The 17,314-nt window shown below is 34.0% G+C and overlaps 1 protein-coding gene across 7 annotated transcripts; it reads right to left on the bottom strand.

Moving 5' to 3' along the window:
• Positions 1-15,335, bottom strand: LOC138938076 (serine-rich adhesin for platelets). 7 transcript variants are annotated; one of them, XM_070304818.1, is made up of 11 exons: positions 15,135-15,335; positions 13,408-13,550; positions 12,657-12,785; positions 12,353-12,519; positions 11,974-12,190; positions 9,070-11,868; positions 8,585-8,965; positions 5,881-8,475; positions 4,905-5,025; positions 4,347-4,717; positions 1-3,976 (listed from the first exon to the last, which is right to left on the bottom strand). In XM_070304818.1, exons 3-11 carry the CDS (start codon positions 12,781-12,783, stop codon positions 3,885-3,887), a joined length of 6,870 nt encoding a protein of 2,289 aa, XP_070160919.1. In that variant the 5' UTR covers positions 12,784-12,785; positions 13,408-13,550; positions 15,135-15,335; the 3' UTR covers positions 1-3,884. The 7 variants fall into 7 exon arrangements, with proteins under 7 accessions (XP_070160919.1, XP_070160926.1, XP_070160921.1 ...); XM_070304825.1 differs by having other exon boundaries at positions 1-3,957; XM_070304820.1 differs by lacking the exon at positions 15,135-15,335 and adding an exon at positions 15,017-15,128.
• Positions 15,336-17,314: the final 1,979 nt, after the last annotated feature.

Raw genomic sequence — 17,314 nt, 5'->3', positions numbered from 1 at the left:
TATTATCAATCGTTTTCTTCTTTTTCACTATTTATGTATATATATATGTATATTATATAACCAAATACTAAAAATACAAATGTTTTGCATATAGCAGGTTTTAAAGTCATCAAACCTCATCCCAATCTGGTGATCTTAAAACACGCATCCATATACATAATATAATATTTGCAGCTTTGCCTACAAAATTAAGGAGCTCGTCAAGCGACTATTATTAATATATAAACAGACATAAAGTGTGATCATTTATTATCGGCATAATTCTCGTAGATGGTAGTATGTACTTTACACCCTTTACGAAAGAACCACAATATCAATACCAATTATTTATTGAGCTTTTCATACCTATACCACTTCTCCAACTGTGTTGAGTGCCAACAACTATCCGTCATCTGATCTTTGGCGCATTATTAATTGCTCTTATACGCATACATATATATATATATATATATATATGCGTGCATGTACACACACACATACAAAGACACATACATGTGATTATATAGCAGAGATACTTTAAAAGCTCCTTAATTATGCGAGCGCGCTAAATATTCGCTTATATTTAAGATATTCATATTTACACAAAGACCTCATCTTTGTTTATAGTCTATACAATCATATAAATGTAATATTCACTAATAAAATTGTAACATAATAATGCCTAGCACCTATCTAATGTGAAAGAGAATATTTTACACATCAAAATTACAATATTTTTTCAATTATTCTTGTATATTTTGCAATATTAAATTACTATATATTACACTCGATCCTATTTATGTTATAGGATACAAATTAAATCAAACGCGCAAGTCGTGTGTATCAATTTCTTCATAGTTTTATGTACAATCAGATTGTAATTCCCCATCCGAGTAAGATAAGTATACTATTATATACAATATATAGATCCAGCAATGTTTAATAGAAATAAATTCTGATAAACAAGCAATATCCGAATTAAATAACTTAAATCAATATTTAAAGTAGGATATAAATTCAACGAAGCTATAATCCAAGAAGCAGTCTCTGTCTCTTAATTTGTTGGGTACAGATCGATGAAATTTTCTCCTATTTTAAATATCATTAAATTCGGTATTTATTACTAGCGTGAGAGAAGCATTTTTCTATTAAAGTGCTGCCTGGTAGCCATCGAACCTTTGGGAGAAAAGTATTGATCAGAAAATTTGTATGCATAATATATAATTGAGCACTGCACTTATCATACTTTGTACATTCTATGCTTGTAACAATTGTAGCGCGCAATAATCTTTCTTTATTATATAATAAATATTTACTTGGTCTGTGATAAAAAATCGCATTTTTTTTTATACAAAATCATATATTATATATATTCAAAAGTGATTTGATAAATTGGGTCACGTAACTTTTAATCCACAATTTTTAATACACATATATTGACTATGGTATAATTTATAATCATAATCACACAGATGAAAATATTCTAAATAGAATGTATTTAGAATATTTATCTGAATGTACTTAAAGTTTTCATAAAAACTGTTTATAGAATATTTAACACAGATATTCCAAGTTTGCAGAAAATTAAGGGATATTTAAAGAGAGGAATATAACTAAGATAAATAATTAATTATTAATATTTATAATGAATAAAGTATTATTTACTAAACAATATTCTAAATTTCTGCTGCTTGAAAAGAAAGATGTTAATTATCAGAACTCCATAATAGATTTATGAAATATTTAGACAGTGCTACATGATGATGACTACTCAGGCTCAGCTAGAACTTTAAATTCTCAACAACACACGCACAATACACACAACCACACACACACGCATTCTAGCTTTCTCTTTCTTTCTCTATATATATATATATATATATATGTGTGAGTGTGTGTAAGTAAGTTATATTTATACAATATAAAACTAGATTATCTGTTCACAAAAACAATAATCGATATAAATCACATACATAGATCTTGTGTATACGTATGCACATATAATTCAATATAGTTCTAAATTTGTATAAGAAGAATAAGTATATTTTAATTATATGAACGCGAGAGAATAATTATAATAATAATGACAATTACGATTTTTATTTTTGCACGTTATATATACTTCAATTATTACTAATTTAATAAAAGTTTAAACAGTTTTTATATATACACAATAGGGAGAAAGGGATGTGCTTTGTCCATCTTTACAAGAAATTATTTACAAAATATATTCATTCATATATTACCTATATCAAATTAACATTGTATTAATTAGTTTTCTTATAATAATTATTCTTATCATCTTCGCATATTTATGCATATCTTCCAACGTTCACTGTGTGTATGTTCATATTTCATAAATAAAATAAATCCTTTTTAAAAGTTCTATATCCCCATTTCTGAATATTATATAACTCAAGACGAACTTTTTATTGAAAGACCATGTTTGACGAGTTTGAAAAATAAAAACATACAATAATGTAACTACAAACTTAATTGCTAAATTGTTGATTAAAGAAATATACACACGTTTCCGTAACTACAAACGTGAACAATACCTTTCACATTTGTCTATATTCTTATTGCATCAATGTGTAAATTTATTATTCTCAATATTCAAAACAATCTCAATATATCAAAAACATAATCACGTGATATATAATTATCTAAATATCAGACCAACAACTTAAAAAACGTTTTTATCTTTTACATAGATAAGTACAAAAGTGTGTTATTACTTTGTATCTTGAACTTATAGCAAAAACTAATTTGTGCGGAAAATTCATATGATACTATTACTTTATATATATATGTGCACTCTTTACTTACACTTGCATATACAAAAAACTTTTAGAACAAATAATGACATACAATAAATAAATATGTATACACAAATTAGACATGCTTAAACAGAGTCTATCAGCAAAGTCGTCAGAGTAGTGATTTATAAGCCTCACCAATTAATAAATTTATCCACATATTTATAAATATGTATTTTACTTACGGCAGTACAGTCAAATTCACGTTTTTGACACTTAAAAAATTTAGACTTTCTTTTATCGCTTCTATTTTGTTGTGATACAATGAACGAAAGAAATCACATGAGAGAAGATGATACCCGAAACATAAATAGTCCGAGCTTGAATTTTCTTAAATGTTTCTAAAGCTAACTTGAAGTTTCTTGTTTTTACATCTAACAGACGATAACGTTAGAAAATTGCACATCGAAGAATGAAATTTAGTTCTTGAGGATAGAATGAAACATCTAACTGGTAAAAGAAAGTTACATACAATGTCTCGGCAGTTTTGAGTTAGTTCAGTTACTTAGATTATAGTATATAATGCATTGTGAGCAAGTCAAATCTGAGTAACTAAACTTTGCTGTTTATAGGAGTACAACATAAATGAAAACGCTAGACGGTGAAAGAAAAGAATAAAAGTAAATTGCTTTTATTTTGTTCGCTATTCTTAAACATTTAAGAACATAACAATTAATAATTAATGACTTATTAAATATACAAAACTCTCTTTAAATGTTACAACAATATAATTCTTATGATCTATGCTTTAGAGAAAAGAAAAAGATGAAAAGAAAGAGGAAAGAGAAACATAAAGAACAAGCAAGAAAAAATTGGAAAATACTATCTTTTATGTATGACTAACTTAATAGCAGCCAACAAATGTTTTATAGCACAAAATGCTTTCATACACCGTCTAGCATTTCTTTTTTTGACACAATACTCCCAATACATATACAACAATGTTGTGCGCTACTGTGACGCATACAGTTCCACCAGATATCCAGAGGATTCAGCCACACGGCGATCAAATACCCGTTTATGTCGGATTTACAATCAGACAGATGATAGGCCTTGACGAGCGACGGTAGCTAATCACTGTCAAGGTCACTTCCCGAAGGTCATTTGTTTTCTCGGGATATTCGCCTCCGTTTCGCTTGCTCCGCCGTCTCCGCTGTTACTAAAACAATGTTTGCCCGCTGTACGAAATGTTTTCAATTAAAATAGTATGCAAAACATACAACTAACATCTATAATCATTATCTTTCATTATTATTTGATGTAAATTTTATTATATTTGATATATCATGCTAAAAGTTGTGAGAAAGAAAGACAAGAACAGCATAGAATTAAAAAAAACTTTGTAATTCAAATAATAAATTATATATATTATAAGCATGTATGCATGCATGCATGCATATATGTGCGTGTGTGTAAAACATTTTCTTAGAATATAAACAATATGCTTATTGAGGAATAATGAATTGACACTTGCAAATCTTTAAAAATCGAGTATGATTGACTGTGCCTTTTATAGATGAGCTATTTTAGAATAAATTGGTTACATACCAGCACCGCTACGAGTTTTTCTTCTGTTAATATCGTCTGAGGTTCTGGACGCACCCCTAGTATTGCTTGCTGGTGTAGCTAGTGGTGAAGTTGTATTCTGCCGTACAGATCTTCTTGTTGTTACTTCGCCTACAGACTCGTTGCTAGATACAGAAGTGCCTCGTAACCTCTCCTTCCCGACAGTAGCTGCCACCGTCGCGGCCACTGCAGCCGTCATTGTCGTCGTCGTCGTCATCGTCGTCGTCGTCATAGTCGTCATCGTTGTTGTCATCATCGTAGTCACCGTAATCATTGTCGTCGTCGTTGCCGTCGTCGTAGCCATAACCGTACTCGGCTGCTTGGTAGTTAACAAACGGCTCTCTCTTTGCACTCTATTATTGGCATTGAAATTTAATATATTACTGAAATTAATTTGACTACCAGAAACAGCTGTAGCTTAAACTCGTTCTAAAGTAACAAAAGCTTATCTTAATAAAACTCTCAAATTTCTGAGATTCGTTTTCTTTTTTTAACTTTTATTTTCTGAGCATCATAAAAGAATGCATCAGTGTTGCTTACTTTTGATCTTTAGGCTTTGGGGAAGCAGCGGATGTTTCATCTGACAATCGAACTCTTGCTTTTCCTACAGATTCAATCAATGGTTCGTCATCAGACGAATCTACTTCTACCACAATGGGACCTAAAAATATTTAAAAAAATGCTTATGTTACAAGGTCTGGTTTAAGTATTATAAATCAGCCAAGTACAAGAGATAGATGAATTTATAGAATTGGAAGTATACACTAAAATAAAATTGAGAGGTAACTGTATGCCAAATATTGCAGTATTCAATATTTTTCAGTCTCATTTCAGCAAATCACTAATTTGAATCACTACATTTGTGCATAATTGATTTAACACAGTTTCCATTATCATAAGCTTATATTCTCTTTTTCTTTCACGATAATATAATAATTCTCAACATCAATAAATTTTTTTATATGTTGTAATAATTTGCGTATAAACAATCCTGTTTTTGGCAGTCTTTAATTTGTTATATTATAAAATCTATATAGATCTAAAACCATTATGTATATAATATATACAGGGTATCCACCTACCATATCAGCTGATAATGAGAAATTCCTTAATGAATTCGAGAGTTCCTTAGTGAAAATTTTATGAAAGACTATCTCATTTGCTATAATATGTTTATATATATATATGCGTGTGTGTGTGTGTGTGTGTGCGTGTGTGGGCGCGCGCGTGTTTCACGCGGAAAAAATGAATTTGTAATGTTTAAATCTTCGTAAAATTAAACAGTCATCCCATAAAATTTTCGCTATAAAAAAGAATTTTCATGCAATTTCAAGTTTGTATAAAAATCGATCATTAATATTCAATGCGCTAGTAGCTAAACAGTCTGTATATGTAGAAAGATATAAGTGGATAAAAAAAGGAAGAGATAATTCAGATAAAAAAATTTTTGTAAAAAAAATACTCAACACTACTATCTACACATAGAAAAATAGTAACATAGGAAATAAATAAACACCTTTCTTAGCCTTTGTCAATATGTTGAACACCTTCTTTGATTGCTCTTCCTTGCCAGGCACTTGTTTCTTTATAGAACCAGCCTCTTCTACACCCATGCAAGCTTTAATAAGTTCTGCCGCATTCTCTGAGCATTTCCGTTTACCTGGTCTTGGCTGTGGATCATCAGCTGTGCTCGATGCAACGGAACTCTCGCTCTCTTGTCTTTTCCGTTTCCCTATTTTTATTGTCGCGTTAGGAGACAATTTCGATACCGCCAGTTTCGGACTTGCTTTCGCGTAAGGTGATATACTACGGCGTTCCTCTAATTTATTAGGACCGTGGGGGCTGCTTTTCGGAGTTTTCGCGATATCCGGGCTGTTCAACTTTTGCGACCTGGTTCTCAATGATCTCTTCTCATTGTTGTCGTTCGGAATATCTATTAGAAGTTGCTCCAGCAACGACTTGGGCGGTCTTTTGATATACTCCTCCGAATTGTTGGAGTTTAGCCTCTCCACAAAATGTCCTTCATCGTTATCCTCTATACATATGATATCCTGTCGTCCCTCGAGTTCTTGCTTCCTCCTGCGTTTACGTTTGAGGTGTTCCACATCGCTAGAATCTACCTCAGGATTCTGAGCTGCTGGGCTCGGAGTTTCGTCCCGTTGCAGAACCACAGGATTGGAGTAGGTGTACAATGGTGGTGTAATTCTGATAGGCTGCGGATCTTCGCCGAGAGGCGACTGGATACCACCTACGCTCAGATCGCTCGAATCATTAACCATCTTTTTAACTAAATCGTCCGTGACTTTTTGAAGATTTACAGACGGCTCTCTGAGCATGATCTGACTCTGGTGACTTTGTACATTACATTTCTGATTTTGTTCGGTGCACGTTTCTAACTTGACGGACTTTGTATTCAGTGAAATGTTACTATTTTTTGAAACTTCGAACCGATCGGTTTGCCTGGTATCATCCACTTTTACGTTAATTTTAGATTCGACTTTGATTTCTAGATTGCAACTCTCACTGTTCGAGCAAGAATTCTCTGTCGCTGCGTTAGTATTGTTCGCGAGCACACTATCGAGTTTTATCGTGTCAATTTTACTATAAGCAATGTGATTTTGTATTATAGGCACACCATTATTATTATTATTATTATTATTATTATTATTATTATTATTAGTATTATTATTATTATTATTCTGTCCGTGAGGTTCATCGCTTAATCTAATTGCACTGTTACTTTCTACAATCGCTTTCGTACTGTCTTCAGATACGCTTTCCGCAGCTCTCGATTCTTCATGCTTAGAGTTTGTCTTACCCTGATCATTTTGGTTAACAGTACTCTCTAATTTAACACTAGAACTATCCTTATCGGAAAAATCCTTTGCTTGTTGATGCGCACATTGCAATAAGTTATTATCACTATTCATACTGCTAGTTATGGATGCTGTCACAACAGTCATTGTTCCTGTCACTAAAGGACTGGACACACTTTTGTCATTACTTGCTGTGTCTAAATTAGCAATCAAATCACTATGTCCAGTTCTCGGAATTATCGATGATTTTTCACTAGACACATTCTTTGTATCATGCTCACTGGAGTTTGATATATTGCGATTCAACTGGTTTTCAAGATAACTTGCTACGGACACAGGACTTAATCTTTGCGGGCCACTGGACTTGAGAAGTTCCGAATGGGAATTTGAACACATATCACTATTACTAGTTGAGGAAGGCACGTTCTTATTGGTGGCTGATAAGGTGGGTTCCCCCTGTATTACATTCTTGGCGCTGCTCTGTGTTACTGATTCAGTTGCCGATGCTGGCCTATGCAAAGGTGACTCCCCTTGATTTGGTGATTTTTCCGAAAGAGCATCCATCGACTCGATGCCTGAGTCTTCGCCGCCTCCGCTGCTGCCGACTCTTTCGATATTCGCATCAACACCTATCCCAATAGGTACTGTTGTATTTTCGAGTAATTTTTGCTTAACCTTTGCTTCAGTCACGTTTATCTCACCGATAGGCAAAGTCGGCTTATTCGCAGGTGCATCAATATTCTGAGATCTAGAGACTTGGTCCACCGAATTACCGATTACTGTATTGCCTGTAGTCTTCAATAAACTAATCCTTTGCGATGCGGTATCTATTTTGCTATCTGTCGCGGGTCTTTCAATTTGTTGTTTTACAACATGGTTTTGAATTGTCTTCTTATGACTAAAACTCAACTGTTCGACTGTTTTATTGTGTCTATTCATAATGGAATTTGCTTCATTCTTGGCAATCACATGATTTTTTAATTGCTGACCGATATTTTGACTTTTAACAGTAGCAATGTAATTCTCCCTATCAGATTTACACTTGGCAGAGAGTATTCTAGCCATAGGTAATTGAGAATTTTTTATCGTGGTCTCTATGTGCACAGATGTCTTATTCTCAGGGTTGTTAGATATATTTCTAGAATTGCCCTGCTGCGCCGAATTTGTCGATTTTAAACCAGAATCGCTCTCAAAGGATAGACTGACATTTGCTTTCATACTTGGTATCGTACTTGCAGAACATTCAGAAACTGCCTTTTGACTGTTAAAATGTGTAACTTCTGTATTTGGAGATTCTACAACATATTCACAAATTAATTATTTCATATGTACTTTTATACATAAATATATAAATTTTATAACTATTACAATAGAAAAAAAAAAAAAAAAAAAAAATATTTTTACCTCCTAAATGCAGATCTTTTTCATCGATTAAACTTAACCGCCTTCTCTTGTCTTGACTTATTAAGTCTTTTTTTATGCCATTAAGCTCTGTTAATCTGGGAGCAACATTAGTCAGCAAATTACTTTTTTCAAGCGCTGATTTATTAATATCGCTATCGCTCGTTCTCCGAATTTCGCCAACCTTCTTGACTGTATTAAAATCACTCCTAGTTACAAGTGAATCTGATTTTCTTATTGATTGGGTTGTATCACCCTTATAACCAAGTTTTCTCCATTTCACTTGATTATCTAAAATTCGGCCTCCTGACAGGAGGTTTTGTTCCCGATGTAAACCATCTCCAGATTCTGATTTCTTCTTAGAATCCCTTCTTTTTGTTTTACCTGTAATAAAAACATATAAATACATATAAATTGGAGGAAGAAAAGATATAATTAATAATTATATATAAATTAGTTATGTAGATATTTTATAGATTCTTTCTAACCTCCGCCTATTTTATATTCTTGCATGTGATTTTGCATATCAAGATCCACTTGACTCTTTGTTAATACTTGCAAAGTATTTAAAGACTGATTTACAATCGCAGATTTATGCTTCGAGGGGGATGGTATTCTACTATTCAGCGGTATATCATCTACATCACTGTTTTTACTCGAACAAGGCTTAATAATAGAACTATTTTGTAGTCGTGCGACATCCACTGGTAGTTCTTGTTTTAAGGCATTGGGTTTGGCCATAGCAGTTTGCAGCATATTACCCATTTTGCAAACGGTATTAGCATTGTTTATCATTGTGGAATTGGACAAAGGTAATTTTGATGCAGATGAAGTGCCTATGATCATGCTCAATGGTGATTTCTTTTGCAGCAATTTGTTACCATCAATGCATTCCTTCTTCTTCAATTTACCTCTTCTCTTGATTAAATCACTCTCACCTTCACCTTTCAGAGACTTCTTTTCTTTTTTCCTTTGTACTACTGAAGCGTTACGTCCTCTTAAAGAAATGTGTAACGGAGGCACTCGGAGTGGTTCGTCACCGTTTCCTGTACTTGAAACACCACTTGTGAAAATTTTATTCACAGATTTATCAGCTTTTCGCATGGGCGGCGTATTCACAAAAGAAACGTCAACTTTGTAAGCCGGTGTAACGGGCTCGGATTTTTCTAATTTCAATCTTAGTTTGATTTTCTCTCCCGGCATCGGACTATGCGCCGTCTCTCTGCTAGATTTTATTCTGCTATGCTTTAAACTTCCTTCGCTGGCCGTGGACTTGGCCGTTGTCTCGGAATCAGATTGATCTGTATTTGTCGTCGTATCGTTTCTTCTTGAGAAATTGCTGTCTGCATCGTCGTCGGAAAATATAGAGTTTGATCTGTCGTTTGATGGAGATGGAAAAGAGAAGAAGTCGTCCTGATTATCTACTGCACTCTCTGGCTCCGAATCTGAACTTTCACTGGGCATCGGTTCCAAATGTCCTGTTAAAGGATTGATTAGAAATTGTCGTATCTTCCCGGTTGAAGTGTACTCCGGCTCTGGCTCCGGACCCTCTTCTTTCGGTTTCGAAGACTCGGAAGTTTCCGTTTTAGTAACGGACGACGAAGCAATGCTAGCATTAGAATTATTTATATGAGACCCACATTGAGGAAAGGCACCTGAAACTTGATTCGAGACTGACACACGTGTGGTATTGACTTGAGCACCTTGCGGAATAGAATTGCTCTGTGCATTCCATGTGGTCCCATTAGCATTGCTCGTTGAGGGAGATTGATAATTTCTACTAAGGATATTTTGGCTCTGTCCATAACGAAAATCAGTACTCGCGCTAGTGTTAATATTCATGTTCTTCACTTGATTGTGATGCAGTTGTTGTTGTACATTGAGAATCTGATTTTGTTGATTTAAATGCGTTTGCTGCGGGACTGGTTGCCTCGGATAGGGCGACGGAGTTTGTTGACGTTGACTGTTTAAGTAACCTAGCCGTTGTTGCGGGACGCTTATGCCTACTGTCGAATGTTGTAGCAACTGTTGTTGATTTTGTTGTAATAATGACTGATTGTTAAGAGATGTGGTTTGCAACGACGTATTTATATTTTGCTGATGAAGTAGAGCTTGCTGCGTCGTCGAGATTTGTGGGACAATTTGTTGATTTATTTGTTGTTGTTGCTGCGTAAGAAGCTGTTGCTGTTGTTGGAGTAATAGTTGGCGTTGCTGCAAAGGTGTTCTAATTTGTTGTCCATTTACCGGGTGTCTGGCAGAAAGTTGATTCTGCATTTGCAATTGTGAATTCCTGTAAGCCAATTCTTGCCTAATGTTGGGAAACTTTTGCTGAGTTTGTACTTGATTGTGTAAAGTCGATGTAGCTTGCTGCTGCATCTGTCCACCGGATGACACTTGATGCACCGTTTGAGGCGGCATCATGTTTTGTCCGGTGCTACCGCCGATTACATTGACCGTATGTTGCTGCTGTGGAAGCGACGATGGTTGATTAGCATTGACAGTCGCAAACGCCGATGATGTAGATGTCTGGGATAAGTCAGGAATAACTGTCGTCGTCGTTGTTGTTGCCGTCCCTCCAATCAAGTCTTCGCTTCTCAAAGTGTCCAAATTCGGGGGTGACTCGTTGGGCGACGGGAGATCTTTCCTTCTAACTGTAGGCTTCTTTGTGGGTCTCATACGATTAGTAAGTCCAGAATTGTCCATAACAGCTGGTGGTAACATTTTCTGACCAGGTACGACATTATTTGCATGTAAACCAGCATCATTTTGTAAAAGATTTACGAGTAATGGACTGGATAGGGCGACCTGATTTCCGCTACCGTTCGAACTCCCTGCCAAATTGGTACTGTTTGGTGACAGACTAGATGTTGTAGCAATCGTCGTGGGCTTGAATTGATTCGTTAATTGTCCAACGGTAACGACAGGTTGAGTGGTCGTATGACTGGTCGTTAGTGCCGTAACCGTCGCCAAATTTTCTTGAGAAGGATAGGGAGGCGGCGGTTGCGCATGGTGCTTGAATTGCATCGTATTCTTAATTGTTGTAATCTGCGATTCGCGATTGTGTATTGCTTGGGCAGCATGCGTCATACTTGCAAATGGGAAAGGACCGTTGTAGTTGTTTCTAGGCGATGCATTAGAATTAGCTACTTGCTGGTTTCCAGAAACGCCAACATTGCTCGTTGACGTGGATTGGACTGATTTCGCAAGAAACGATGGAATAGGATCACAGTCAGTGGGTGCAACTACATTTGGAGAACGAAATTGTGGAACTTTCTCCGATGATGTTCCTGAAAGAAAAAGAAAATTTACATATGTACAACTCGATTCATTGTATATGTATATATCATATATTTCGTTTTCATTAATTTGTTTTACAATTTATAAGAACTTACCAGCTGCTATTATCTGAGCAACATTGCGTAGTGCTGACGAAATGCTGGTGGAATTACTGGGACCAGGCAAAGCTGTTGAAGGATTAGCGTCAACAGTAGCTGTATTATTAGTAACATCGCCTTGCGATTTTGCTCCGCCATCTTGCGTAGTTCCAGAATGCAGCACAATTTCTTGTGCGTCTCCACCAAAGCGACTGGCTATCCTCAAAGATATTACCTATAGAAGAATATAATAATACATATGTGTATGTAAGTAATAATACATTCTCTCAATTATTTTGGATTATAGATCATAAAAATTCATAAAAAATATTATGATGATAATATAAGTATATATTGTAAAAAGAATATAAAATCAGATATTTTTTACATAAATTACCTGATCTCCTTCGACCTGCACTGAAAGTATGCCAAGTTGTGTAAGGGTTGGAGAGCCCTGAGCTGCTAACTCTCGAAGTCGCAGAGCAGCTTCTCTGGGTATTGAAAATGTTACTCTGACAGAATTCCATGGTTCTACTTTATTTACTCTCAGCCCATCTCCTTTTTCTGTAAATTGTAAAAAATTGTAAAATACATAAAATAAACATAATCAGCTTATTAATATTACATTATTTAAATAGAGAATACATTATTAATACACATTATCTTATTTAGATTATCAAACTTTATATCAATTGGTTTACCTTTGCAAAGCAAAGAGTTAAGACGGTCGACAATAATTTCGAACTTTTGAGGAAACTCTGGATCCGCAAGATCACCTTTACACGTTACCACCGTCTCAATAAGATCACCATCACTATCTGCCGCCATGACTGTAATATGCATTATTGATATTATCTCTTAGTAATAATAAACTTATCTCTATATGGTAGAAAATGTAATAGTAAATGTAAAATATATAAAATATATACTAATCAAAAAAATTATTTTTCATTTTTGCCATGTTTTAAAATAATGAAGTAATAGTGATGACAATGCCAATGTAATATTTGTAATGGATATTAATAATAATATAAAAATTTAATTATATATAGTTTTAAAAAATTAGAAGAAAATGTATCACATAAAAAGAAATCATAAACAAAATTAAATAAGAATTAAACTTAAGAAATGTTCATTTTCTTTCTCCCTTTCTTTCTACTCCCCCACCCTTCTCTGTCTGTCTACCTGTCTCAATCTTGTCACTCCCTTTCTCTATTTCTTATATCATAAAAGTATTTTTTTCTTATCTATCTCATCAAAAAGTAATTTGACAGATAAATTTAATTATTCAAAATCATGGAACTTAACAGTTTCAATTCTAAAATCTACTCTATAATGTTCAATAAAATGATAAATCAATTATAATAATCATAATAATCCCTTACTCTCGAGTTTATCACAAAAACATGATTTGTATAAAAACCATATTTATATATAATAAAATATACGTACCAATCACAAATCACATAACTACCCAGAGAGTTTCAGAACGCCTCAGGGTGTTGCTCCAATATGTATGTGTGTGATGATGAGATGTCGTGTATCAGTTGTACACCGACAGCCCCAAATCACACCAATACTACTAATCTTGTTTACTGCCAAACAGATGAAAATTTGAAATAATTCAACTGTATAGAAAACAAACATTATTAAAATAAGTTCTTGAGTAATATTACATATTAATGTATATAAATAAAATAATATTGTCCCTAATATATACACATGTATGTTAGCAAAATATAATATTAGAATTTGCAATATAATAATTGATATATAAAATATATCAACTAAACATTTTTTTTTTAGTTTCTCTAAAGTCTCTAAAATAGTGATATGTATGTGTATTTAAATGTATCATGTATCAAGATATATAATAAAAATAATGTACAAGATTGTAAGAACAATAAGTTCGCATTATATTTCAGAAATATTTTAAAAAAGCCCAGAATTTTAATTGAATAAATGTAAATATATCAAATAAATACAAAATATACATATAAATTAAAGTTGATACAAATTTTCCAAACTTACTCTTGCAATTAGTATTTAGACAATGAAACTACTAAAACATGATAATAAGAAAAAGAAGAAAAGAAAGGAATAATGTATAATCAATCTTATGCATACCATATAATTATATTGACAGTTCTCTTTAGCATATTATATGCCAATAATAATGTGTAAAATATGACACATACATATGCACACATCTCTTCAAGAAGAATATTATAGTTTTTATAATAATATACTTAATATTTCGTACTCGTGCATGCATGTTAAAATTTTCAAAATATACAGTGAATAAAATTCTTATTAAGCGCAAAAAAAAAAAGTAAAGAAAAGAAAAAAGTTTTCAAGACAGAATTCAGATGACATATTATGTAGAGATAAAAATATTTAATGACAATGATACAAAAAGATAGTATTTTCGAGGAAAGATACGTATTATTTACTATACAATCGATAAAGCTGATGGTGCGAAAACGACAAGAAAATGACAAAAACATGGGCGCATAAACAAAAAGTGAGGCCCACTGAGCGTTACTAGGTTATAATTTGTGCGCGATTTCCGGGAAACCCCCGTACGATTTCTATCGAAGAATCCTGGACGCCGGTGGAGTCTCTCGAGGATATTTTGCCGATCGTACGCGCGTATGTAACCGCGAAACGATCCCGGACAGGCCGTCTCACCGTCCGCGAACGGCAATTAAAATCCACGGGTGCACAAGCGGTCGCGGGGGCACCCGTGCGCGCTTTAACAACGTTAGGAAATAGGTTATAGATCGCATTTTTTTAGCTGGGCGCGAAACGCGAACGTGCGTGTCGACGTGGGACGACGGTTTCGTAGCGCGAGACGGCCATTCCGGCGGGCAACGTAATGATTTTCGTCGAAATAAGGCATCCAGACCATCAGATATCGGGGGGGGCCCACCATTTTGTCCGTCGGAGGAGGTGTACGTGAAGTGGGCTCAAGCATGCTCAAAGATAGACACCGCGAAAAGTCGGAATTATTTTTATTCCCGAGCCGCATCCGTTACACACGGCGCGTATACACACTAACTTAACGTAATCGTGTGGATCCGCGGCGGCCAACGGGCTCGGCTAAGCGGACCTCACTTCAGCCGTCGTGCACAGCGCCGATTTGATACCGTATGAACACAGGAAAATTTCAACGTTACCCCATTTCTTTCCGACACTGTGCGGGATTTCACGCGTCCGTACAACACGGAGGCACACCGCCCGGCCACTGATCTTAATCGGAAACACACCGCGCGGCCCTTATTTCACTCTCAGCACACAGCGCGCGGCAGGGATCGCGAAAAAACTCGACATAATCGCTAATATAAAGAGACAAGTCATAAAACGCCATGAACAATAACAAGGTGCCGCCATTTGCAATGTGTACAACTGACATGCGCAAATCAATCGCGCGGGGCACGCTGGGTATTTTACGAAGCGCGCCATCTTGCCCGATCTCCAATCGCTTTATACATATACGTGATATACGTCCCCTAACCTCGAAACGCTTTCGATTCTTCCTTATTGCTTCTTGCGTCTCAATGATATTGTCACCAAAACTTTCTCGTAAATGCAAAATATCATCAAGACCAATTTAATAATATCAATTTTCGTCAAAATATACAGATAATTGCGCTTACTAACTTAGCTATATCGTATCATTTATATATATATATATATATATATGTATAATTAGACGTTCAAACATTAAGGCTATTACAAAACTCAAATGATAAACATTCTGAACATTATATTGCATTACATGGAAAAGTTATAAATTTCATTTAATAGCAAAAGATATTCGCAAATATAAATATTAACACAAAACTAACGGAATCTTTATAATCACTCAAATAATCTTCCACAAAAGTACATACGTTTGTATACACATTACATTATCATATTGTATACAAACCATAAATACTTTAAGATAAATTTAAAATAAGACTAACCAATAATATTGTGTATTTTAAGAAATATATGTATATATAATTCTATATTGAATTTATTTATTACATGTACAGATATAACATATAATTTTGAAAAGGACTATTTCTCTTTTCCTCATATCTTTTTTAGTTCTTGTCTATAATAATCTATGAATCTTTTTCTATTTGGAGATATAAGACTGCATAAGACCAGCTTCATTCATTATTTTTAATTGTTTCTCTGCATCGTAGGTTCTGCAAAACAACAATTTTAGAAATGTAGCTGAGTAACTTGAAAATCATATAAATATGTAATAATTCTTATCGCATTAAAATAGAATTGGAAGAAATAACCTAATAACAGTTTATATAAAATTATAACATACTTGTAAAAGTCGGAGTATCTCTGTTTCCTTTTATCAACGACAAATATTTTGTATAACACAGACGCACCAATACTGATTACCATTACTCCTATAAGGTTTATTTTAATTTGCGTTGTGTAGAGACCACGGAGCTGTGGTTTTGCCAGCGGAGTGGACATCTAAAATTCATAAAATTTTCATATAAAAATTAATATTTTATTCAGATTCATTTATTAGACAAATGTCACCAACATTTCAAAGCTACAATAAAATTGCCGATTGACATTGGATATCTTACTATTAAATATAAATTACACCTATTAGCACTTATTTAATTTTATCAGTTTTTGATATGGAGTTATAAAAAGTATGTAGTTTACAATCTTTAAAGAGAGACAATAATTGAAATATTTTTGGAGCTCTGTCTCTCTCTCTCTCTTTTATAAAAGTGTTACGATATACAATTTGCATTTAAATAATGTAATGTTTTATACTGTAATGTTTTATATATCTGACGCGAAATATATATTATATAATGTTTCATGATATACTTAGCGAGTTTATTCTTTTGAGAAGATACTCTATGAATCGCAAACTAAAGATAATTAAGTCAAAATAATATCTTGCCTCGAATAATTTCGTTTATGTTTACTAACGAACTGGATACGGTTGACTTTAAAGAATATTTCAACCAATTTCGACAATTAGACAAATATCGACCGTCTGCCACAATACTCGTTAAAATGACGTCAAAGCCATGTTGGTATTATACTTCAGACTTCAAACCTGTTTCCAAAACACAATAGAGATCTCAGGTCTGTTCGTTTTGCTTGCACTCTCTAGAACTTTCTACATTTGAAATGAGATAAACGTATAGTTGGAGAAAAAAATACAAAAAAAACCTGAGTTTTTAGAAGAAAGAAACAAGACAAATAGATCTTGCGTTGGATTCTTTATGTTTCTTTTTTTTCGTCGCGATATGAAACACGTGATAGAGCTTTAGAGAGAGAGAAAAAAGGAGTTAAAGGTTCGCTGAGAAAAAGATAA

The sequence above is a fragment of the Polyergus mexicanus genome, unplaced genomic scaffold (assembly GCF_030449975.1).
Source record: "Polyergus mexicanus isolate NDT 795.1 unplaced genomic scaffold, iyPolMexi1.0 SCAF_12, whole genome shotgun sequence".
Taxonomy (NCBI): domain Eukaryota; kingdom Metazoa; phylum Arthropoda; class Insecta; order Hymenoptera; family Formicidae; genus Polyergus; species Polyergus mexicanus.
The sequence above is the reverse complement of the archived record's forward strand: the minus strand, read 5'-3'. Positions and strand labels throughout refer to the sequence as shown.

Bases quoted from the DNA above. Each gene is read 5' to 3' on its own strand.
- LOC138938076 (XM_070304818.1), bottom strand. From the start codon at position 12,783: ATGGCGGCAGATAGTGATGGTGATCTTATTGAGACGGTGGTAACGTGT. The intron at 12,520-12,656 runs GTAAACCAATTG...TACAATTTACAG, and splicing joins TAACTCTTTGCTTTGCAAAG to AAAAAGGAGATGGGCTGAGA. The intron at 12,191-12,352 runs GTAATTTATGTA...ATTCTTCTATAG, and splicing joins TGCAGGTCGAAGGAGATCAG to GTAATATCTTTGAGGATAGC.